The following is a 26044-nucleotide window of genomic DNA, read 5'->3' as shown; positions in this document are numbered from 1 at the left end:
CCACAGACTCAGTCTCTCCGGAGGGATCGTGAGTCACTTTGTGATACGACGTGAATTGTTGAGCTTGGTGTGGAAAAAAAAATGTACTTTGACACATTGTGAATATAAATGAATCACAATCCTTGTTTTGAATTTAAAGCGTGTGTATTTGTCAGCCATGTTTATCCAGAAATCCTCTGTAGTGTTCAGGGCACTAACTATTTTTGTTCTCTGCATGTGTTAAGTCCTTTGGGACAGTACAAAGAGAAGACAGGTGTAATTTACGCCAAGTGCAGCCGGATGGTGAAATGTGGAGAGATTATGTTTGTTAATATTGTGTGAAAGTTCCAACAGACGGCGAGCAATTAAGCAATTAATGGTGCAATAACTACAGGAAGTTTGTGTTTAAAAATCTGGGTTTGATGGCAGATAAGGTGGCAGGGGCGGTGTTAGTCATTCTGGGGGCCTTTAATGAGAGTCTCCCTTTGGCGGGGGGGGGGGCAGCTTTGTGTTTGTCAGTTTAACTTGAATATTTGCGATTGAAAACGCGTTTTTGTGAAAGAGTCGAGAAGACGCATGAAGAACATCCTGGAGATGGATCAGTTCATGGCTCATTGTCCAGGTTATCATACCAGAGGTGCACACACATACACACACAGACAGACACACCGCTTGCACGTGGATGAGTCTGGCTCCTCACCGGAGCTTCCCTCCCACTGACAGATGGATGGGGTTAATATCATAATTAAGCACCTCAGCCGACGGTTCCTGTTTACCACTCGGTTGCTAGGCAGTGACATCAGCTGATCCCTCCCCCCCTCGTCCTCTCTAATCCCTTCCCTCTCCCTCACACACACACACACAAACACACAACACACGCACACACTCCCCTCTCTCTGCTCTCTCTCTCAGATAGGCAGCTCAGACGTGGGCAGAGTGTGGGGGTATAGGGAGAGGAGAGAGCAGGAGGGTAGGTAGTAGTGTGTGAGGCTGTCAGACAGCATGGTCTGGGTCTGAGGACAGCACTGGAAGACGCAGCAGCAGCCTCCACATCTCCATGTAGACCAGAGTGGTGACATCCACAGATCACCTGGACCCGGCGCCCCCCCAGGACAACACCCACCCCTTCCAGAGAAGCCCGAAGAGGAGGAGGAGGAGTACGAGGGGGGTGGGTCTGTTTACCTTTTTCTTCTTCTTCTTTTTTCTCTTCCCAATTTTTTTTATTTGGTATTGGGAGTTGGCTCCGGGCTGGACCGCATGCATGACACAACGCAAAGGCGAGAAACCCACCATCAGCATCCAGGAGCACATGGCCATTGATGTGTGCCCCGGCCCCATTCAGCCCATCAAGCAGATCTCCGACTACTTCCCCCGTTACCCACGGGGCCTCCCGCCTACTGTGCCCCACCAAGTGGGCCACGCCGGGTCCCTGCGCTCTGCCCTCTCCGCCTCCTCGGCCGCCACCACTGCCGAAAGTGATCGCCCCAATGAGGACACCCCAGACCGGGCTTGTGCCGGAGCCTCCGCCTCTTCACAGGCCACCAGGAGGGACGAGGAGCCCGATGTGGAGGGCTACGACTCAGATGACTCAAGTGAGTGATGGTTTCTCCTCTTTCTTATCTCCGACCTTCTGTTTTCAACAGTGTTTCCAAACGTGTCCACATGAGTGTGTGTCTGTCCCTTTTAGTTCTTCCTCTCCCTCTCCCTTTCTCTTATTACTGCATCTCCAATTTTGCCACCGGTTGCCAGGCATCCCTCCAGCCGTGTGGCTTTGTGGCTTTATCTGTCACCCTTTCTTCTGTCGGCTCCCCCGTCCATCTCTCTCTATTTCCAGTAGCCTTTTGTGTGTGTGTGTATGTTAGTTTCCCCGTGTGCCTCTCTTTCTGTATACGTGTGTATGCATGCATGTTGTGTGTCCAGCGTGTGTGTGTGTCTGTGCTGCAGCTAACTCTTTGCCTCTCAGTCGACAAACAGCCAACTGTTGCTGCTGCAAAGGATAGAGCACCCCCCAGCTCCTCTTCCTCCCTGTCTTCTCTCCTTCTTCCACTAAAATGTGGAATGTGTGATTTTATTGAGGCAAATGATTGCAGTGTGTTTGCAAGGGGTGCATGTGTGCATTTTTCATCTCCCCAGTGTCTGCTGCGTGCTCAGTCTATACTGTCGATCGGTCCAGGAGAGTTGAATCATTCAGTGCTTGTTGATGAAGCTTCACATTAGTCTCAATTTTGCGCTCAGCGGAGTCTGTCTGCATCTATAAGCTCAGCCATAGACTGTCCAGTCTGATAGCGAGAAACGCAACTTGAAACTGTGAGCATTTTGTTTGTCCTGTCAGCCTGTCTTTGTGTCTCCAGAGCAGAAAGATGTGTGCACAATCGGACACATTTAAGATGCATTAAAAATGATCTTAAACGGCATATGAGGGCAATAATAGGTCACAGAGATGGATCACGATCTGTATATTCTATGAGACCATTTTCAATGTCAGCAAACATCCTCACAGACTCTGATGTTTCTGCATCAGTATCGAGAATGTGAATAAAGGTGGTGCCGGAATGAAAACAGTTTTTTTTTGTTTTGTTTTGTTTTGCTTTTGTTTTATGTACAAACCTCTGGATCTATCAGATAAATCAGTAAAACAGTGAGGGAGTCTCTCTTTTGGCAAGTTGGCTCAACAGCAACTCACTCTGAGTAACAAGTTGCTCTTAAGGTGCACAAAAACAGCACAAACAGCTCACACTGTATTTGTATCAGAGTCTGAATCGCCCCTTCTAAGACGTTTGCTGCAAATGTTCTCCACACAAGAGACTTGCGATCGCAGGTTGATGTATGACAGCAGTGCAGCCTCTCTAAGACTTAATCCAGGCAGAGTGGCATGCAGAGAGAGACGGGTTTAGTCCATCTCTAATCCAGAACTGGAGAGGCAAGGGGGGGGGGGGATGGTAGAGAGCAGCAGAGGCAGGTCAGGCCTGGCAGATGTTGCTCCATGACCTCCAAAGGCAACCAAGATTTCATTGGGAAAGAAAAATGAGGAGATGCTCCCTCCTAATTTGTCACATATGCAAACATCAATAATTATACAATATAATAGTTAAAATGCAGCTTTTATATATTTGTCTTGACAATCAACTGAACACACAGGGATTTGGAGATCTCCAGATTGGGGAGGACACACTTCCCTATAAGCATTGAAACCGTTAAAAGCGTTTCTTACTTGTTGCTCTACAGTCCAGCCAAGCCTGCAGGAGACGAATACTGTACAGACCAGGACCGCTGTCGGTCAGGAGGCAGTCCATTAGTCACAGGTTTGGCAGTTTGAGGCCAGCTCCTCCTGCCCACAGGTGGCTCCTGACAGGCCAGCACCTTGCACGCAGATAGATGACTGGCAGTGTGTGTGAATGGATGAATGAGAGAGTGCATATAAGTGCAGTGCATTTACCACCACCTGCCATTCTCAAAGGGGCAGAGCGAAGAACGGTGCCAAAGTACGACAGAGAATTAACTTCTCTTTGGGTTCATTCCCTTTTCATGCACAGAACTGTAAATGAACGGGCACCTGCCCAAAACAGAGAAAACACAAACGCCTTCAACCTCAGCTGTGAACAGAGACAGTCAGGACACGTCACATGGCCGAGGTTTGAAACATCTGGATTGAACCTGTCTTTGGTTCTAATCTGTCTCGGATGGGTCTTGGCCACTTGGATCGGGTCTGTGGATGTTGTATCTTTATCAAATTAATGTTGGTGCTCAGCAACCAATAACCACACCCCCCCCCCATTTTTTTTCAAGGTGTCAGCTGAAGATCAGTCACAGTGGAGGTTTATGCAAGTGTCAAACTGCAGCCTCTCTCCATCCTCCCTGCTAATAAGGCAATTAGACACAAACATCTGCCAGAGCGTCATCTTAATGATTTCACAATCACTTGAAGAGTCATCAGTGATGGAGGATAATTACAATTTCAACTCTACTTCTAAGATAAAAAAAAAAAGTCCTGTTGAACTAATTAGGGTGACAATTAATTGTGAATAATAAATACTGGATGGTTTATTCAATGGCTGAGTCAGCTGGATGGTTTTCTCCAGGTTCACCTCCAGCAGTGGTGGAGGAAGCAGGCAGATAAGTGAAATAATAAAACAAGCAGCAGTTTGAGGCTGACGCAACAGCTGAATAATCCCAAGCTGCTGCTCATGCCATGGGAGTTTTAAAGGAGAAACACGAGGTGTGTGAACGAAATTCTCCTGTGCACAAGTCTGCTTTGAGCTAACCTTCTACACATTAGCAACAGTGGAGCACTTATCACTCTCCAGGAGATGTACCTCATACTGGTTTAGGTTGTCGTGCATTTTGATTAATGATCCAAATTTCAGCAGCGATCATCACCTTTTTGAAATCAGTCAGTCTTTAGATTCTTCCAGCTTTTCATAATTTTGCACCAAAGCTTCCCAGCCATACAAACTGACTCAATGGACTGAAAACACTCACACACAAAAAAAAAGTCTGCTGTAGAACGTAGAAAAATCTGTTTAAATCTCTATTATTTGAAAAAATATTGATGCCAGGACCTTGTATAGCTGAAGAAATATCTAAAAAAGTCATACACAGCAGCAGAGCCTAGTGAAAGGATTCCTCCTTTCATATACAGCCGCTCCCATAATATGTAGCACTGAAAGATTTCCTGAGGGACAGCTGAAATCAAGGCTGTTTGAGAAAAGCTTGGTATAAAAACTGAGAACACATCCCATCAGTTTAGAGAGAAATAGCAGCCGATAGACAGCAACAGGGTTCTAGGATTGGCAAAACCAATTTTTAAAACCATGCTCACTTGCCTTATCACGTTAGCACGTGCATGGGTTGACAAAGTTTATACATGCTTGTGGTGGGGGTTGATCTGATAACTTTTGGCCTCCTCTGTATAAGTCACACTCTGAGGTAAAGCCATTTCTTTCTCTTGGCAGTGCAGCAAGTTTTGAAACCTGCGCAGGAGATTTAAGTTTTGCTCTGTTGCTGTGTGAGAGGAAGAAACTCTCTTCTTCCTGTTGTTTGTGATTCAAAAGAGCCAGCGGTGCCCCAAATTGGCTGCTCATGGTCCTGTGGGACTTGATCCAGTATCTGCATGCGTCCTCTGGAGGAGGGGTGGAGCAGCGTGCGACGTGGCGTGTACTCCCTCATGAACCAAATCACACAGGGATGTCTCAATCCTTGCTAAGAACCTGCTGGTTAATCTGCATAACAGCAGCATTAACTGATTCGTTGTGACTAAAACTTGCATTTAATTTAAACGGAAAAGTGACCTGCTCCCGTGCAAAAGGAGGGGGGCGGGGGGTGTAATCAAACGCTAATGGACATCCGGATCACGGCCACATCAATTAGTGGTTGTTTACGGCGGGTGTAGGGGGTCACATCGCTGCCGGGGCCTGGAGAAATGGTCAGTGTGACCCACATGGCGGAGCAGGCTGTTGTGTTTTTTGAGAGATAAGCCTCACAGCCATATCTGTTGACAGGGCAGCACAGAATGAGCTGATAGGGTGCTCTGGCGGGGAGGGGGGAGGCTTTGGCTCTGTAATGTATGCACTCACAGGTCTATTGCTGTCTCCTCAACACAAGGCTTGAGCTACAGTGTTTGCTCATAGTTGTCAACTGCAGTGAATTCATGAGGGAGGTGAACAAACACAAAAATACATGTTTACCTTGGGTTGTGAAATGAGAATTCAAATGTTTCCTGGCAGGATTTTCATTCACACAAGATAGAAATGGAGACAGCTGAAAATGTGCATGGTGTTAGGTTTAATGCCGCTTGGCAGCGGCATCTGACAGTCAATACATGTGATATCCAAAAGGAAAATCAGCAGAAACAAAGTCGTATCACTTACAAGTGTCTGTCTGGAACATCACAACAATATGTGAATGTCACATACAAATAAATGAAGCACGGTGAAGTGTATTGATTTTATATATATTACATTCTAAAATACATTACATTAGTATCTTCTATCTACTGTTAGATACTATATGACACCGTTTAAATCATCAATCTATACTACATATAATATTGCAAATAGGCGGATAGCAGATTATATATATATACCAAAGAGCAAACCTTACCAAAAAAGCTATTTGCTGTTATCACCCTTTGCTTTTGTAAGAGCACTCGTTCAGCTTTTCAAAGTACTTGGCAGGTACGCAGAGTCCTCCTGTGGATTTAGGCTGTCTCAGTCACTTCATGTAATCCCAGTCTGACTCCATGATGTTGAGATCAGGGCTCTGTGAGGGTCAAACCATCTGTTTCAGGATTCCCAGTTGGCCTGTCTCTGAAGCCATTTCTTTATGGCTCCAGCCGTATGTTTGGAAATTAACCCCATGCGTACAGCAAAGGGCCCATAACATTTGCACAGTACATTGCAGCTGTGCTTCCTCCCTGAGAAGCCTTTATGTTCCAGTAAATGAGTTATAACATTGATTCTGAAACAAACAGGAATGAATATTTGTAATTAGGCCTAAACTGAAGTAATTTCCTTTCTAAACCCTTGAAATCGTTTTGGTGGCCCAATGAGAACAAGATGCACAAAGACCTGATAATGTCAGAAAATGTTGTCTGCTGCATGAGAGGAATAATTTAATATTTCCCCATTCACCATCCCAATTTGCACACCGAATATGAGGATTATTGGCATGTACTGTGTCTTACACCAAACTCGTTCATGTCAATACTCCATGCTGCCATCTCAGAGGACTGGAGAGATAAAAGACATTTTCCAAACAGAATACTGATGCTGGGGCAGGTGAACAACAACGCTCCCAAAGAAGCTGCTATTAGAAAACTGTTTTGCAGCAGTACAGCAGTATTGCATGAATGATTTTGTTATCTGATCTATTGGATAATGTCAGAAAAACTCAAGATTCCTTTAAGGGCAGGGGAGAAAGAGCCATCTGTTGCCCATCCCAGACTGAAAGTAATTTTCAGACCTCTGTAAAACAGAGGGCCGCAGCAATCCACTTGAAAACATCCCCTGAGCCTCATAATACTCACTTCAATGTAAAGAGTGATTTTAGCGCTGCCGTGCTCGGCACGGTAGAATCCTATTAAGAGTCTATCTGCAAGCTGTCATGCAGTAGTAATGACTCACTGTAGTGTCCCATGTTTTCCTGTGACTAGCCCAGCACTAACAAAATGTACCAGATTGTCAGCCAGTTCACTTTATGGGTAATTATTGCTGGTGCTGTCTCTCAATGGGAGCCATGGAGTGTTTTAAGTTCTCAGCAGCTCTGCTTCATCAGATGCAAACTCTCCCTCTACCCCGCCTTCATCCCACTAAGCACATTATGTAATGATAATGCCAGCTATTACACAGATCCATTTGGTGTCTGCGGATGTCATCAGTGGGAGAAATTTTGTTCGGCTTTAGTTTGTCACACTTTGTGTGTGCGCATTGAGGGGAGTGTTTAAATATTGCTCTAGCTTCTCTGTTTTGTTTTGTTTTGTACTTCATGAAAAATCTTGCTCAACATGCTTTTAACCAGCTTAAATCTAAAAGTGCTTCACTCAGGCTTCCTCCTGTGAAGACATAACCTCACTCCATTTTCCTAAATTAAATCCTGTTGTCTGATCTCTTCTCTGCCCACACCAACTGATGAATCAAAACTTAACTAACTTAGCCCACTGGATATGGTGGGGACCCTGTCTATGGAGGGGACCCTGTCTATGGAGTTCAGTTCACCACTATTACATCTTTAACCCCTTGTCTCCCTGATAGTGCTGTGTGCAGTTTAATGAGGCCATGTCTCACGATATCTAAGCTTTCAGATTGTTACTTTTTGCTGCCATTTGCAATGAAGACCAAAGATTTCCAGAGTCAATGATCAGTGGAGAAACAGGCCAGGCAAATGCTTGTGTTTCCAAGAGGGAAAATAGCCCTTTGACAGCCAATTGTGTTGTTATATTTTGCCATTATAAATATGAGCCCCCCTAAACCTCCTTTAAAGTCACTATAGCGTGTACTGCTCGAGCATTTAGGGGCCATTTCAAAACTATAAAATATAACAGTCTACATGTTGGGATTCTTCAACAGGCTTTGAGGAATGCCTTTGTCCGGGGGTAGTCCAGAATCTAGGACTTAAATACATATTTTGTTTAGAGATTTTTATAATGAAAAGCTTAGGCAAAGCATTGTGATCTCACTGTTTCCTGCAGGGGTGTTTTTCAGTTTAGATTTTGATTTTACCACTCTCATATTAACAGCTGCTGCAGCCATAAAATTGGAACATTCAGTCAAAAGGGGGGATGCCTGGATGGAGCTAAAGTAATTTTCTGATTTCTAATACCTGAGTCTGGCTGAACTGGACTCAGTTTCATATGTGGTGGCAACAGGGAGTCATTTAAACAGAAAATAAGTTTTGATATAACCACTATCTGCTCTGTGCCAGCACTCTGACCAAATTATAGAAAATCAAACCTGTGGCTGATTTTATTCAGGAACTGGATTACAGCCATTACACAACTAGAAAACAAGAAAAAACTTAAGGCAGAGCAATGATTGGACTTACATTCATCAAGTGGCCACGAGCAAGACTCCCAATCAATGCTTAGCTTGCTCTGTGTTGACATGATGTGAGACTAGGAAACAGTTTGCTATCAAGTGTTCATCATACTTCTGCTTATCTGGTAATTTCATTTATAATTCATAAATTCTAAAGAACCTGTTTTTGAATAGAGACCAGCCCACAAACCTCCCTTTTTTTGTGTTTTTAAAATAAAATTACATAACATTACTTCCTGGCATTTGTTATGAAGACATATAAATATAGAGTTAATTTATTTTCCAATAAAAATAAATAAAAAATAAAAAAAACCCCTCACAATTAGTTTCTGGCTGATGACGTGTGAGGTCAGAGGTCAACGCTGTGACGTGTACATTTGGCGGTAAGGTCATTTGACCGGATGGAGAAATATCCGCCACAAAACGGAAAACAAACGTTGCAGCTACGGAGATGTAAATTGAACGGCAGAAGAGGAAGACGCGTATCAGAGAAAGCGGAAAGGTCAGGCATAAATACGGCTTCCCCCGACTTTTTAAAAAAATCTTGTTTAAACGAAGCTAGCATGTTAGCAAAGCGATGCTAGCTTTAGCAACGCTGCTAACGACGCAGGACCGGAAGAAGCGCGACAGTTGCCATGGCAGCCACCTGCAGCACTTTTATCGGCCCTTTTCGGTTTTAATTTAACTTTGGGGACACTTAAACATGAACTGAGAACGAGAAACAATACCACAAGAGACAGAGCCGGAGCTGATCTGGACTTCTATGAAGCTGTGAAGGAGTGTTTGTCCTCAGAGAGGAGGTAGGCTGCCTTCCGTATCGTTTTCACACATATTTCTGTGTTTATCTCAGGCTTAAATCATTTTCTCCATGCCTTTTAATTTGTACTATTAGAAATCGTTTATTTTTGATTTGGTGATGCTCTTGCTATGTCACATTTTGTGTGTCCGCCTGTGATCGATGGAAGAACCTGTGCTATTGAACTATGATCTTAGGGAGCAGTATGTGTTTGTCTATAATGTTCAGCTGCATGCTGAAAGCCCATAGATTGAGGTTGTTGGTGCTGTCTGAAGAAAGTATTGTTGCATTTGTGCGGTATAAATCCTGAAGGAGAGGATATGTCCACACGTGTTGATCGTGGCCTTTGGCTTGTGGTCATACGCTGTGGGCTGTCAGTGTAAATCCTGTTTAAGCTTCATGTGTTTCCAACAGATAGTAGCCTCTGCTGAGAACCTGTAATTTAAATGCCGGATTACATGTATGTGATGTGAATCGGGCTCTAAGATCTTGTGCCCAGTGGCCTCTGAATTTTTACTTTTGCATACATAGCCCAGAGACATGTTTTTGGTCAATAGCAACAATAAATGTATTAATCACTTTACCAGATTGTCAATACTTCTTCACTACCTTTATTTGTTCCACCTGCAGCATTTATCTTAGTATTCAGGAACGACTTCTGATAGCAGCACTCGTGGGCCTCATTTAAAGACTGTATTTGTTGCTAATTGGTAGCTTGAACCCAAGATCAATTTCACAGTTCTTCCATGTATTCTTCAGTTTAACCTTGAATGTGTATCATCAATATGTAATAAATTCAACTTGCTGGGATTTTCTCAAATGGCCAGTAGGTTGGTATCAGCTATGCAGGGTAGAGTCCAACAGTGTCCAACAGAGTGTAAATTCTTATTCATCCAAAGAGACTTTCTGTCTTTCCTCTGAGCTGATGCCGATCTCATTTTATTCTTCAGTTCTGCACCCCATCTTTCTGCATCTGGGATCGATAGCAGGACGCTACCTTGCATCTTTAGACTCAAAGAAGTCACTACTTAATCTGTCAGTCTCTTAGTTACTCCTTCCACAGGAAAGAAATCTCAGTGATTGGTACAATACACCCCCTATCTGGGCAGACCACAGACTACTTGGCCCCAGAGTGGAGTATTGGGTTGTAAAGGCTTGCTGAAGTCACCTGGACTGATACTAGCCAGGCAGGAGGGTTTCCTTGTATAGGTGTATTATGTGCTTCCCTTATTGTCTGCTAAAATAGATCTAATTTCCTGGCTCTGTCTTGCCAGATGGTCTCCAGATAACTGCAGGCTTAAATATTATGTACGCAATCTCTAATTACACTAATTACACTATATCACGTTCACTATATCATTTCATTTTGAAGATAATTTGATATATTTCAAATTTGAACAGGATGTGGAGGCAGGGCAGGTGGGCCAGAGGACAAAAAAAATGTCATCCAAGTCATAGAGGAAAGGCAATGAAGTCATTAAAAAGGTCTTTCCCTTTGATAGTAAGAATGTATGTTTAATTGAATCTGCCCCTTGAAAACAGCCGCAAACTGATTTTATAATGGTGCTGTTTTAGTGGGTAGCTTAGTTTGGTGGAACGCAGTTAATATGTGTTAAGATATATTTTATTTTCGCTCAGATCTATAAAAAATGGCTATAATATTAACCTGTTGTATGTTCAACATCGTGTGGAGAATTCTCATCTTGGCATGAACAAGATAGTTAATTTTGTCTTCATTAATTATATACTGCTGATATGTTTGTCTGTTGTAAGATTCTGACCTTTTGATAGCACTGGAGTAAAGATTGGGGGCTCATTAGTAACTTGGCAATATTAATGTCCACAGCTAATCCTGTGACCAGTACCTGTCAACACACATTGGTCTGGATTGAAGCTTTTTCCAAAGAGAAAAACTGCATTGTTTTCCAGAGAGTAAAACTGATGAGAATTCAAATGAAAGTGAGAAAAGTACTTGTGACAATAATGACATAAAAGATATTGTAAAATTAAATTAGGCCATAAAAATCCGAAATGGATATTCTCAATTGAACAATACAATATCTCTGCCTCATTTGAAATATGAGGTGAAACTAATCCGACTGAATTATAAATCAAGCACTGCATGACATTTAGTTGTCATGTTGAGCATTAAAAGCAAATTTCCTATGCATGCTGTGCCACCACTAACATTAATCAAAATATCACCACCGAGAAGCTTATATAAAGATCCATGACTCAATCCCACAAATTGTATCAGAGCTTGAGTCATCTTTTCATGAAACCACTGGTCTGTAAAAACTCAGAGGGCCAAAAAAAGTTGTTTTCCCATGTAAGTACTCTTGTATCAATAAATGCTGGGGCGTTCTCGATAGTGTTACTTTAAACCTCCACTTTGGTTGAGGAGGGAAATGAAGAGGAGCTGTTGTTTCAAAAATGGTGGTGCGCCAAACTATCCTTTATTTATATATTTACTGAAACTTCACTCCATTGAAAACGACTTGGTAAAGTTCCAGCTCACAATTAGGGAGTTAAATGTCTTAATTTTCAGTAATGTATATGTATTGTCTTTATAGTTTGACATTACAAAAGTAAGTATATCCTAGAATAGTTGATGTTATCCAAAATTGTTGTTGCTCTGCTTTTGGCAGCTGTACCCATGACAGAGAAGAACAGCATAAATGCCCCTGCACAAACTTGCATCATCACATGCATGCTGGGAAACCTTTTTAAGGAGAGTTTCAGTGCACCGTGCCCTTTGGTCACTTCAGTGAGTGCATGATAACACCAGAAGGGGGCTATATTAAAGCAGTCACTTTACCATTTAACATCTATATAGTCTTGTATAAATCCATTTGTATTCCACTGAGTTTAACCTTCCCCATAGATTAAGTCTTTAACTACAGGAATCTGCTTGTGACTGCTGCTTTATATTCACAGTCACTTATTTAATATCCTGTACATTCTTCTTTACGCTCTGTCTTGAACAGTGCACAGTGAGGATGGATGAAAGTCCAACTCTAGCAGCTTCGTACTGCAGACCACTGTTTGCTTTGATTCTTGCCTTTGTTTATGAACCCTTAAGCTGAACATGATAATGAAGTACTTAAAACACTTACTCTCCAGTGCATTAGCATGAACAATCAACTTGAGTGTGTCATAAACAATACATCAATAATGCTTTCAAATGTAAATCCTCAGCCATGAGTGCAAACCCAGTCTGTGGAGTTGATCTGGTATGACATTTGAGTGAATGTTTGAAGTATTTGACAGTAAAACATCCTACTATAATGTTGTGGAAAATTGTATTCCTCCCTGTATTTTGATTACAGTAAACTATAATAGCTAACAAAAAAAAAAAGAAAGCCACCAAACAGTTTTCATGGATTCAGTCATTTTAAGCTACTTCCAGGCATTCAGCTGTAAAAAGCCTGTCTTCCTTAGATGAAGCCAGGTGCCGCTGCACAGAGCTTGATTTCCCTGTCTGTGTGGGAAACTGCTGTGATACGGATCGAATGGTTATAATGTAGCTATTGTTCTCCATCCAAGTGAGTGGGAATGTCAACATCAGTGCAGGATAGGCCATGTTTCGATAGGAATCCAGTAAAAGAACAAAGTGAACTACATCAGGCTGGCTCAGCCTGGCTTCTCAGAGGACCATCTATCCTGACCTTCAACATCTAACAATGTCTCTCTGCTTTGATTGCAAATGTAATCCAGGCAAATCCGCCAACTGAGTTTCTTCCACAATGTATTTGGCAAAGCAAATTAGTAGGTTTTATAATCCAATAAGTTCTTTCAGTCAGGATTTCTCAAAATTGAACAACCACACCTGTATTCCTATTTTAACCTTAAACATTCATTATTTTCCATCTTCAGGCAGTGGCAGCAACCACAAATACTGCTGAATACAGATAGGTTTCCATGCTATCAAGATAATAATTCATTGTTTATGCAAAGGAAAGGTGATAGTTGTCCGAGCACAGTAAGGCAACATCTGTTATTGGTGTTGATCCGTGTCCATTATTGGTGTCTTTAGACTGAGATCCTCTCCTCTAATCAGAGTTTCTTCTTTTTTCTGGGGCATCAGAAATGTTACTTCTGTGCTTCCTTGGTTGTTCAGCCATGGGCTCTGCCATACTCCCTGTTGTTGTAGCCTGTTGTTGTGTCCGTTCTTATGGTTGCTCCTCTCTTCAGCTCAGGTAAACCAATCAGTGCTGGCTGGCATAACATGTATTGGCAAACTCAGTCTGAGGCCCTTAAGTAATGTGGGAAGTTGGAAAGTGGAAATATCTCTCACTACATTTAGTGTGTTTCATAGAAATTCAGTTATGAGCTACTAGCTTAGTCTTGATCAATGATCTGAAAAGTAAATGTAATGGAACGGTATTTTTCTCTTAATAAACAGGGGAGGAGAATGTACAATATGGAAAGGCTCATGTGAAAAGCAAGCCATGAGCAGCAGCCAAAAGATCATATGACAGTTTTTTTGGAAAGCATCACAGTCCCAAGTCTGCATCCTGTCGCTGCAATGATTTCATTGTTGAAGTCCTTACTGGAAGTTGTGATTCTCATCTTTCTGCTGCCCTCATGTTTCCTTTGAATGACTATCTGCTAGCTGTTACTCACTGCTGACAACCTTGTTCACAAATTGTGTCATAGCAAATCACACTTTTTTTTCCTTTGGTCATATGCAGTTAACAGCCTAGTTTTTAATAGTGGGCTGGGTAGGTACAATTTTTAAAATGAAATACAGAATAAAACTTTTTAAATTATTCATTGTATACAGTTCATCTAAAGAGCATACCATAAACCAATATAGGATTTTCAGATTCCCTACATCTTAAGTGGATGTACTCTCCTGCAGCACTTAGAATTACTTTTAAACCTACAGAGTGGGGGGAAAAAGCCAGCAGCTCTTCCCTTGTCTCCACTGGATTAGCATTTGTTCTCATCCCAGCAAGTACAAATCTGTGTCTTACTTATCTGAACATTAGAACGAAAATCCCAAATAGTTCCATAAAAATAATGCATAAGGCAGATTTATTGCACCAACAACCGATGCTGTGAGTTTCAGGTGGTTGACTCATTGATGTCTCATGATGCCTCTGAAAGTCTCTCTGAGTTATTTGTCAGTCCTAGACCGGCATTATACACTTAAATATATGTCATACGTTCTTAAGTGAGTAGTTCTACTTCATAGTATTTATTGATCATGCGATCTTAGAAAAGCCTCTCCTGGCTTTTTATTTTTTTCCAGGAAGAGTGGGTTGACTGCTGTCAGACATCTGTAGGTGGAGAAACTGACCGATGTACATGAAATGTGTCAAACAGGGCTGGAAGCTTTTGGCCACATTTTGATTTCATGCATTTTAAGCTTAACCTAAATACTATACTAATGTTGCTGCACAATCCCAGTTGATTGTTGCCTTTGAACAGTGATTGAAAATTAGCTGATCATATACAGATTTTTAATTTTGCCATATTAACTTTAATGAAAGTAAAAAATTATGATGTATGGTATTTGTCAGTTAACTATGAATTGAAATACAAAAGAAAGCAAGAAGTGTAACCATGTGTTGTTATGTTCCAACAGACATGCTTACTGTACCCCTTTGTTCTTCAGCATGTTCTGGGTACGGTGTTCCTTTGTTATAACATGATGTTGAAAATGGCTCTCTAATAGTCTGTTGAAAGATTCAGTTTGCTTTGCAGCATTGCTTTGCTGTGAAACAGCATTTTACCATCACTCATCAAGGTCGGCCCTCCCTCCCTGCACTCCCGCTGTAGAGATTGCGGTTTCTCTGAAAAGCTCCATTTATATAGATCTGAGTGCAGTTTGATCGGATCCTGCTGGCTCTAATGAGTCGACAACACCTTGGTAAGCTGCCCCTTGATCCCTTCAGAGATGCATTTATACCAACCATACTATATTGCCATTTGACTGCAGTGTCTGGGTCTCTCAGGGTCCTCTGTGGGTGTCCAGGTTTACTTCCATTCATGCTGGTTCGAGCATGTTCTGTTTTATTGGACTGCTGCAGGAAAATGTTGAATATGTTTTGTTCATGTCCGGATTGCCCAAAATGTCCCCACATAAAGGCCAAGGGAAAATAAAGTGTACTGCATATCAATATGGTGTACGTAAGTAGACAGTGCGGTGCAGAGAACAGAAATATGGGTGCACAACAGAAGGTGTGATTCTGCATTTTTTATCTTATTTTATTTGTGTCTGAAGGGGGCTGCTATAGGTCAGGATATACACATAAAATTATTTCCTTTGTGGGTTGGGTTGTGTTCTCTGACCTGTTCTCATGGCCTTTATGGCTTCTCTGACTCAGGAATTGAATGATTAAGTAAAGGATTTACATTTCGGCCTGTACACGTTGAAAGTGTAACCAAACCTGATGATAGAGCTGTCTCACAACCCGAGGCTCGGGTAGAGGAAAGGTTCCAGACTAAGTAGTCACATGACTGCATGACATTTAAAATCAAAGCAAACATACTCCACATGAGTACACTGGGGCTCCTCTTCGTCTGATAAATGTTTGGGTGATTAGCTGAAAAACTTATCTTTGTCCAACATAATGCATATAAAATAAAGACCCATATATACGTTGGGAAATATTACACTTAAGGATTCGAAGTTGTATTGTAACTTTATTTATTTTGTAAAGTTTTTTTTTTCTTTGGTCAACAGTAGACAACCAAACAACTAAGACCAGACAGGAGCACACTATAATACTATCTCTCCCAGTTGGCTGCTATAACGCTGAGTGTCTCCTGATACCAGTATAATATTTGTGATATTAATGATATTTACAACTGCTGACTTAATGTTTGTATCACATAAACAGTTACTTATTTCACTGCTAAAATAAGAGGTTTATTTATCTGTATTAAAGTCTTGGCTTCTTGTATAATTGTGGACTGAATGTTCTTCACCCTTTATGACTCACTCACTGAGTCTAGAGCCAAAGACTTCAGGCTCAAGCCTGCTTTTATTAATGACTTGAGTATTAAAAACTCACCAGCTGGAGAGCTCACCCCCCTGCTACCCATTATTCTTTTAATCTTATTAATGACTTCTTATTATCAGCCCAAAATTAATCTTTTAATCTTACCTTATTAGAAAGTGGTTCCAACATAACTGCATGTGTCAAGACAGAAGGAGGGAAGCTGGTGAAACTCTGAGAACAAATGCTATCTTCAGGCATCAAGGGGAGAACATTAAAAGACCGAATGAGCATTTCACAGTGTGCACCTGACTTGTCTTGCTTGAATGCACTTTGTGATGAAGTCCAACTTCCAAATTCTCCAACCTGGTTCATGTGTATATGACTGCTTTATGCTCTGACATTGCCTCACCTTATATTGCAGCTTGTTGTCTGTGTTTATTTCATGTTTTTTTTTTCTTTTTTCTTTTTAAATCAATGAAGGTGCTATCTCCAAGCCTGTGTTTTGTAACATTACTGGCGCACAGTGAATGGTCAATATGCTCTGGATGGCTGGTTTCTTCAAGTAGAATCTACAAATTCTACAATATACTCCCTATCTGTGCTTTGTTGGGCCTCACTGAGTTTCACAATTATCATTTTTTTCTCTGTGTGGCATTTTATCTTATTTTTTTCTGTGATAGCTTACAGTGTGGAGAGATGTGGGGAACATCATGAGACAGAAGAGTGAAAAGAGGAGGAGAGTGTGTAATCAGACCCACGGCATGGCACAAATCAAGGATGTCATGTTTATATCCCCTCAGGCATCAGGATACCCTCGGAGCTATGGGAAAAAGGAAAAAATAAAAACAAACCCTCAATAAATGATGGAGAAAAGGTTTATTAAAATAGCATCGGCCTTAACTTTGAAACATCAATTTGGTGTTCTTCTTTCGATGCTGGTCTATTTAAAACCTATCGGATGATTTGTTGTAATATTTTGTATTTTCATAATCCCTCGACAGAAGTGTACTGACCTTTATGTCACACCACCCAGCCAGGCATTGTCTATATGAGCTGACTGACGTGCCTCTAGGAGTAATAAGTCACATTGTTTTTCAATATTCAGTTCTTCCTAAACTGTACAACCTGATATGGACTCTGAAATTCCCTTGAGAACACAACACTAGAGGTGTTTGGTTTCATCACAGCTCTCAGAGAACCACTTTATGTCTGTTGATGTACATTCAAAATGATTAAATGGTCCTCTACTTAGCTGCACCCACGTGTGAGTGCATTGTTCAAAGCCACTGAGCCTTTTTTTTTTAACTCTTCTCAAACTGAAGTGTTTCTTAAGATATTGATTCCATATTGAGTGATGGCTGTGCGCCTAAATTGACATATCTATCCGCTAATAAGTTAATATTGTACATCAGGACAAAATCTAATGCTCAAAAGGTAATTGGGGTCCTTTCCGGGGTCCTAATTTTGAAGCACACTTAGTTTTGGCCTGTTTAGATGAAGGAGTACCTTCCTCTTATTCTCCTAAAGCACAACATTCACTCCCATCCTCTACTCCCTCTCTCTGACTGCTCTCCATGATTGAGGGGACTAAAACATCGTTATGAAGTGCTTGTAAATGGGACTTCAGATTTTATTACAGTCTGGAGAAAAACCTTGCAGTTTCATTTTTTTTCTCATTCCTTCACAACTTTCTTTTCTTTTAAATACTCTAGGCTTTGGAATAGTTGACATTTTTAGAGATGCAAGCTTTTCATGTGAGAACAGTGATTTGTGATTTGCTGGCTTGTCAACTACTAAGCTTTGGCCTCAGGCAAGTGCTGAATAAAACAAGTGAAGGAACGGGCTCTGCTCATTGGCTTTGTTTTAAATTTCTTGAAGTCCTTCAAGCAGTCAAGCAGTCCTACTGACAGGGAGAAAAATTATCAGATCTTAATTCATATATAGAGTCAGCACCTGCAGAATTTCCAATTATATTATTCTTTTGATTAAATCATTACCAACACGCCACTTGCACACAGCCTTGTGTGCATTATTGGTGGTGATATTAAGCCGAACACCTCCCCTCAACAACAAATAAAATCCTCCTTTATTACACAAGATACTTAACTTGTATCATGAACCCACCAACTCTGGGTAATTCAATATTTAAGCATTTCTACCAACTAAATAAAAGACCGATAAAAAGTTTAACTTGGAGATTCTGTTACGCATTCAACAACAGTGATCAAATGTACACACCATTATTTTTTTTCCTCTTCTCATCCATCACTATTATGGAGAGGCTGTTCTCAAACAAGGTTAATATCTTTGATAGCAGATCTTCGATTGTGGCATCATGAGATTGTACCAGCTGGACAGTAAGTAAGAGTTTTCATTTTGTATTTTGGCCACCTCAGTGAATTAAAGTTAATTAATTACAGCTGAGCTAATCTAGTATCTACATGGGTGTAATTACAGCTACTCATATAATGGGCAAATGCAGCTTGTTACCTGTTTAAACGTTATGTGAGAATTTTCTGCAGTTGAGATACTGAAATCTTTCATTATACCAACAGGCAACCAACAGTTTTCAAGCATGTACTTCTGAATTAAGTTCCATTTATTTCACACACTTCCGTGATTTACGAATTCTCTGTTTTGTGAGCAGCTCTCTTTCTTTTCCATCAGAAATAAACTTAATTTTGAGCTAGTGATGCTCACTGTAAAGTTATGTACCACGTGTGCAGCTTTAGTTCAGGAGGCAAGGACTGGCTCACTAAGTGTGTCCATTGTTGTCCTCTAACATGCTGCCAAAGATTGTATCTTGGGGCAGATGGTGTCTGGTCAGACCAGATTCAATAAGATGTGGCCCTGATGGCTCCATCTTCACTGTATAGGCTGAGCGGACAGCCGCATCAGTCAAACAGCACACTGCTTGTCTGCTCCCACAAAAGTACAAAATGAGTCCATCTAGGATAAAGGCAATTAGAGATTACTGCTTTCATGGAGAAACAACGGCGCTTTGTTTCACAAATAATTTCCAGATTTCTCACTACCTGCAAGATGTATTTCACTATTAATTGGAATTGAAATGCTGAATATTATAATGAGCCGCTGCCAATTTTTTACGAGTCAAAGCACAACATGTAGCCCAAGTGGTCATTTCCAATTAATCCTAGGGTGCACTGTTATTGGCTTCCACACCCATATTTTCAGGAATTAAAGTTTACTTGGGATTTACTTTTCTTTTTCTACCTGTGTCGCTTGTTTCTGACCAATCATAGGCCTCCCATGGTTTTGTTTATTATGAGTAAAGTGAAAAAACATTAGCAATCATGAGTCTTATCCCCAACTCTTATCCCACCTCTCATGCCTCCTGCAACCTCGTGATGCCGTCACCAGCCACCCAATCTTTAGGGCTACAGTTAAGAGCTCAGAGGATGATGTGTTTCCAAGCTGCTGTTTTTGTCTTAAAATCAAACTTAAATGGAAGTGAAATTGAGCAGATAGTAACCCAGATAATAAGCACACCTCCTCCCACAAACTTTAAAATACAATAATTTTTGGTCTAATCTACTGTACTTTTGGCATTAAGATGGATAAAAATACACACTTTTATTTCCATGCTTCTACAAACATGCCCTCACTTAAAAACACCAAAGCGCCAGGCAGTTAGAACCCATATGTGAGAAACTAACTATTAGAAACTACATGAACACAAGGAAATACCATTCAGCATTTCTATCTGTGGTGAAAATCTGGTACAGCCCTGCATAAGCACTCAGCAGGTGGTTTCCTGCTGGCTTGTTCCACACAGTATCTGACCAAAGACTCCTGCTGGCCAACATAATGCGATCCGTCTGTCTCCTCGTCTTTGCACTCAAGACTCTTTGTCCCCACACATTTGATCAGAAGTTGTTAAAACAACCACCTTCTCTTCCTAATTTGCACGGCTGCACACACTGAATTCAGAATGCATTCATACAATTAAGTTTTTGCCCTTCAGAGCTTCAGCACATTCAGATGAAAATGCAATAATGGATATCATAATAAAGTGATATCTCAGTTTTACTTTGGGTAGAATTACATCAATCTGCTGTACTTAAGAAAAACTGGTAATAGAAATTCCAGCCCAATGGTTGTTATAGCAACAGGTTTACAAGGTTTCTGTTTAAAATGAAATCTATTTGTCATCTATGTTGTCTATGTCACCAAATGAGGAGTCACTCTTATAACCATTAGGTTTGAGTTTGCTGTAAACACATATAATGATGACATGTTGGGCTGATCCTCAGAAGCCAAAAGTCTAGTCTAATTCTTTAAACAGTATTAAACTACCATTCATTGGTAGTTCATATTGGGTAGTTTTTGTTTCCTGAGTGTGGACCGGAGGGTGGCCAGCTCTGTCAAAGCTGTTGACGGTGAACAGGCTTCTCTGTATGAGCTATGTGACTTTAGGCCGCGCTCATATCTCTGTTTGGATGTCTGGATGTGAGTCTGAATTGAGTCAAACAGAAATGAATTGGGAAAGGCAAGTTTGAAATTGTTATTAGTAGTTAGAGTCAATAATGATTTACATTGGAGACTTGAAATTCAATTTCCAGGCTCTGCACTGAGCTTCTGCTCTAATTCCCTTCTCTGAATCGTTTCTCATAATTGTGATGTCTTTATCCCATGATTATGAATACTGATTTTATAATTACATGATCTGTTTTTCATAATTATGAGACATACACTCTTACACAATCTGTGCTATGCATTTATTATTGTAACCATGACAACAAAGGAAGTACTCATTCTTCTGTTTTCTCAGCGCTAAAGAAGTAGATGTTGAGCCTTAACCTAACGAAGTGTCAAAGCTCTTTCAATTATGTCTACTGAGATTTTGAGAAACCCTCCCAAAGGGTATGATCACTAAAGTCATAAGGATTGTGTCTCAGGTGTCTCGAACTGTGAGCTGAGGAGTTCACTGTTTCAATAGAGACTGTGTTAATAGTGTTGTGTTTTGTTTGCTGTATAGTGTTTGTGTATCGTCTTCTGAGATGGTTGTGAAGACATTGTGCTTTTTTTAATGCAATTTTTTTCGGATGCAGGATAGCACTGGTATGGTCTTTTAATTACAAATAGAGTTTCTATTTTTATTTTCATGCCTTCCAGTCAGATTTTGACTCATGCGTCATCAATCGTTGATTTAAAGCAGTTTTGCTCTCAGATTCGGATGAGAACACAATGCAGGTTGATCGGTGCTGAAGTCCATCTATCAGGTTTAAGCAATATGTTTGAGGTCAAAACAAGAGTGATGCTTTGATCCGGTTACAGCTCATAAAAGCAGGCTGTAAAATTGCAGGTCAGGAATATGTATTATGACATAACAGTCCTGTATGATGAAATGATATGACCAGTCCCCACCACATCCTGTGTGTGTACACTGAACGACCAACCACGACTTCCCATCAGTCCTCAGAGCTTTGAAAGGATCCTATCAAATGGGATGACTCTGTCTCTCAAGGCTGCTGTTATAAAATGTGAAATTGCCCCTTCAGAAAGGCTCTCATGCTGAAAATGCAATAGCCCTCCTCAGGTATGATCTTCAGGCAAAATTAAAGTGCAAAGTGTCCTTTGGACTGATTATTTGATTGGCCCTTGCCATCTAAATTTGGCTTCAGATAATTGGACAAATCTTTGAAAACACTTGCTCAGTGGGAGCTTTGAAGCAAGTGAAACAGACTGACTCACTTTCCTCACAAAAGTGAGTGTGTCAGGGAAAGACAGTTTACCAAGGCTATATTGAAAATAATTATCATCACCATGCAGTAGGTGTTTCACTGCATTCATACATACAGCCAGTCTGTATAAGGCCTAGGCAATATAAGAATGACGGTCTGATAATTGCCATCCGCTTCGCAAACACTCAGTACTGAACCTTTACTATTGTGGCTCCACTGAGCTGCTGCTCACATAATCAGGCAAAATAAGCTTATCGTGTTGATCTAGACAACATTACTTAGGCTTATTGAAGGATCATTTCAAGATTAAAATTCTATTTCTTGCTTCAATAATTGAAGTAAAACTTTCCCCCAAAACTGATCTGATATTATTTTTATGAACTGTAAATAAATGTTTAATTTTTTCTGCAACTCCTCAGCCTTAACCAAACATATCATCTACCTCCATGACTGAACAAGGAAATAAACCCAGTGAAAAGCAAAGCTAAACATTACAATTTGTCCTCCCCCACCCTCCTTCCGCTTTCAAACCTTCCACACCACAGAGACCTGAAAAGCAAGCAGCGTCTCCCTCTCAAGGCCACTGTTATAAAATGTGCATCAGCCCCCTTTTTTGCCTGATGTCCTTTCCTTAAAAAAATACATTGTGTGACATTCAGGATGAATTAAAGTCACAGAGTACCCTTTCCTACTGATCACATGATTGGCCCTTGACCCGCTTTCTTCACAGAAGATGATTGGACCCTGCCTTTTCAATGCCGGTGCAATCTAAAAGGGGAATTTGGTTCCTCTCCTGTTTGCAGGCTTGTGCTTTGCAGCTTGGCAATTCCCTGCAGAAAAGCTGTTCCCCTGGCCTCCTCATTCCTGCCCCCCCCCCACTTCCCTTCAATATCCAGCCACACTGGCAAAGAGAGGAGGAGAAAAATGAAAGCATTTTCACCCTGGATCAATATTCAAAAACTAGATCACAGCAGTGGCAGGTGCCAAATGCATGTTCAGGTTGGAATGGTTACTGTGAGATTTGGGAATGTAATCTAAAGAAAGCCTAACCCACATATTCGTGCAACCTGTAACTTCATGGCAGCAACATCCAGGATTTAGGATTGTTTGTGTACCTGTCCAACATGATGATAGGATTTTCACCACAGAGAGCAGCCATACTAATGACCTGCATCTGTCGCTATACATTATAACATTATATTGTGTCTGTAGCTATGAACATACTGTGGGATTGCATAAAGAACAATAAAATGTAGACAACTGGGATTTGTTTCTGGAGTCCCATTTTATTAAATTTACATCAATAAAATCTCTACTGAATATTTTCTCTTTTTTCCTATGTCTTGCTTATGTAAGCAACAATATTTTTGGCATTATAAGCACTAACCCTGCAACCATCCACCATGCATATCAGTGTACACAACACAAAAAAACTTCAGAGACTTTCAAAAGTCACCCACACAGTCAAAGCCAGACTGAAAGGAAAGGAATGATCAAAAAAATAACAGACTGATCTCACAACCTGGCATATGGGTCAGGGTAATAAATACTTGAACAAATACTATAACTTTTACTTTACACGGTCTTGTCTGACAATAACACACCAAAAAGAGTCACAGAAAACACATACACATTATCTTTCTCTCTAATGACTCCTCCTTATAGACGTATAAGGAGGTGCATGTTTCATGTTACAAATACCAAACAGGCAAATATCCACTTAGGAATAATGCACTGCTAACATCTCTCTGCAGGCTGGATAGTACATTAGCTAATTAGATATTGCATACTGAATAGGATAATAACTTTCCTAGATGTTACTCCATTTAAATGTTATTTTTTACTTGAGTAACACTGCTACAACATACAACATTGCTGTCTACAGTTATTACGCAACAGGCAGAAACACACTTACCGATGGATCATTTCACTGCACAGACATTTTGACAGGGTCATTGCTGGATGGACACAGGTCTAATTAACAACACTGATAATGGCTGTGCTCCATTTAGGTTTAGTAATTACAGGGTCCTGTTACAGTGCATGCAGTCTGGCTGTGTCTGACATCAACCACTCACTGTAACTCTTTGCCCACCTATACAATAGACACAATAATAAGTAGTTTATGCTACATCGGGTTGTAAATTGAGATGTATAATTAATTGAACTTGCAAAAAGTCTGCTTTCAAATGTGTCCATAATGTGTCCTTTATGGAAGGTTTTTCTGTTAATGCACTAAATTCATAGTAAGAATTCAATACTAAACAAATTCGGCGCTCTTTGTAGCAACCAGGGAAGGATTTTTGGACTCCTTCATGGCTTATTGAGGAACTAAAATGAAACAAGCTATAATTAAAGTTACCGATAAAACTTGTGCTTTACCAAGTATGAGGAATACAAATTCATGTGTGTCACATGAGGCCAATTGAGCATTTCTAATGCATCTCCAATTTTTTTTTCTTACTCTCTGTAAAAATCACTTTGAAACGGTGAGGCAAGAAAATAAACTGATTTTATTTTGACTTTTCCAATAATCTCTTAAAACAGCACCAGGGTTCATTTGTCAAGGTTCGTCACATTAGTCCTCGTGTATCAGACAACCCTTCTGGAAATGAACAACGAGGTCGTGCAAGGATAACACAGCCTTCTACAAGATGGACCCCCCCCCCCCCCCCCCCCCCCCTTAAGTTTCCCAGTAGCCTTAAAAAGAAGCATCTACAGGCTGGCTCAATGTACCATGAGATGTTTTGGTATTCAACCCAGAGATAAGAGGACAATTACTCAAGTGACGTCTGACAGGAGGTTATCGATCTAGACTCAATTTTATTCCTACAACATGAGGAACAAATCCCCCCCCTCACACACTTTAATTCTTTGTGTGGCCAAATCCTATCGCTTGTGCACGTCTTTAATCCGATGAATGGCAGGTGGAATGGCTAGGGGGCTGAAATCGGTACAGATCTGTTAATCATTTATCATTTTGACTGGGGGGCAGATGCACTGAATTTCTCCATTCATTCATAAATCTCTGCTGTGAGCTGTGACTCTCAATTCCACTGCTGCTGAGTCAAAACATGCAGCTACTGATCACACACACACAACTTAATATTTAATGTAGTTGGTATCTTGTTAGACAGTTGTCTAATGTCTGTTTTTTTTTTTCCCCCCAATTATCCAAGCAACTCTCTTAAATTGAAATATCACTGTTCAGCAATTGCTTAAAGATGTTTACATTTGTGGTAACATTTAAAGGTCTTAATGTCAAGTCAGAATGTTACAGCTCAAACCTGAGTCCTCATTACCGGTCTGCCCTCGTTCTGATGAGAGGGCAGGCAGGGCTGAGGTTTGAGACAAACTCCGGTCACTGCTTGGTGGAAGAATACACGTCTGACGCTCACAGCTGCCTAAGACAGCTTTACTAATTGCATCAGTAGAGTTGTGTTACTGATGCCTGCTAGCTGGCGACGCAGTAACCAGCCTGCAGGTAATCAGCATTCATGGGTGACGTTTTTCATTTGTCTCTTTTGCAAATACATCTCTTGTATGGAACAAAGATCTACATACACTGTAAAACCAATTGTCAAGTTGTTTTGTGGCGTGCCTGTGTTTTGCATGCAGCTCTGTCATGATTGTGAATGGGGTGACTTAAGGGGCGCAATTAAAAGAGTGGAAACAAAGAGGCAAACAAGGTGGGGGCCGCTGTAGCTGAGGGTGAGAGCTGCACAAAAAATTTAGATGGATGTTTTTTGGTCAGTGATCCTAAAAAGATCGGGGTGTGGTCCGGATTTCACAGCGAAGAGTGTGAGTTGGTGTGAGGAAGTAAAATGTGAGCTCCGCAAGAAGTGTAATAATAAATCAGTGGAGTGGGAATAGAGGATGGTCTGAATTGCAGAACATTTGAAATATGATGATGGATCAATGAAAGTTGATTTGAAGAGAGAATTGGCTGATACAAAGCACTTGAATGTGGGGGGCACGATGTGCGCGGGAACAAGGGAATCACACCATGAAACTGCTCAAACAGGTAGGAGGAAACTTATGCAGTGCTTAGCTGGAAACCCCAAGATATGTGAGCGTAGG

General features: G+C 41.0%; 1 protein-coding gene across 1 annotated transcript in view; it reads left to right on the top strand.

Annotated features, from left to right (window-relative positions):
* Nucleotides 1-1011: 1011 nt before the first annotated feature.
* The window catches only part of doc2b (double C2-like domains, beta), an 88872-nt gene continuing 63839 nt past the window's right edge, over nucleotides 1012-26044 (top strand). Inside the window, exon 1 of the mRNA XM_029519844.1 lies at nucleotides 1012-1571. Coding sequence (XP_029375704.1) covers nucleotides 1241-1571 — 331 coding nt within the window. The 5' untranslated portion in view covers nucleotides 1012-1240. The remainder of the gene's footprint in view (nucleotides 1572-26044) is intronic.

This window comes from Echeneis naucrates, chromosome 14, assembly GCF_900963305.1.
Source record: "Echeneis naucrates chromosome 14, fEcheNa1.1, whole genome shotgun sequence".
NCBI lineage: Eukaryota > Metazoa > Chordata > Actinopteri > Carangiformes > Echeneidae > Echeneis > Echeneis naucrates.
Note: the sequence above shows the minus strand (reverse complement) of the source record. Positions and strands in the feature narration are given on the sequence as shown.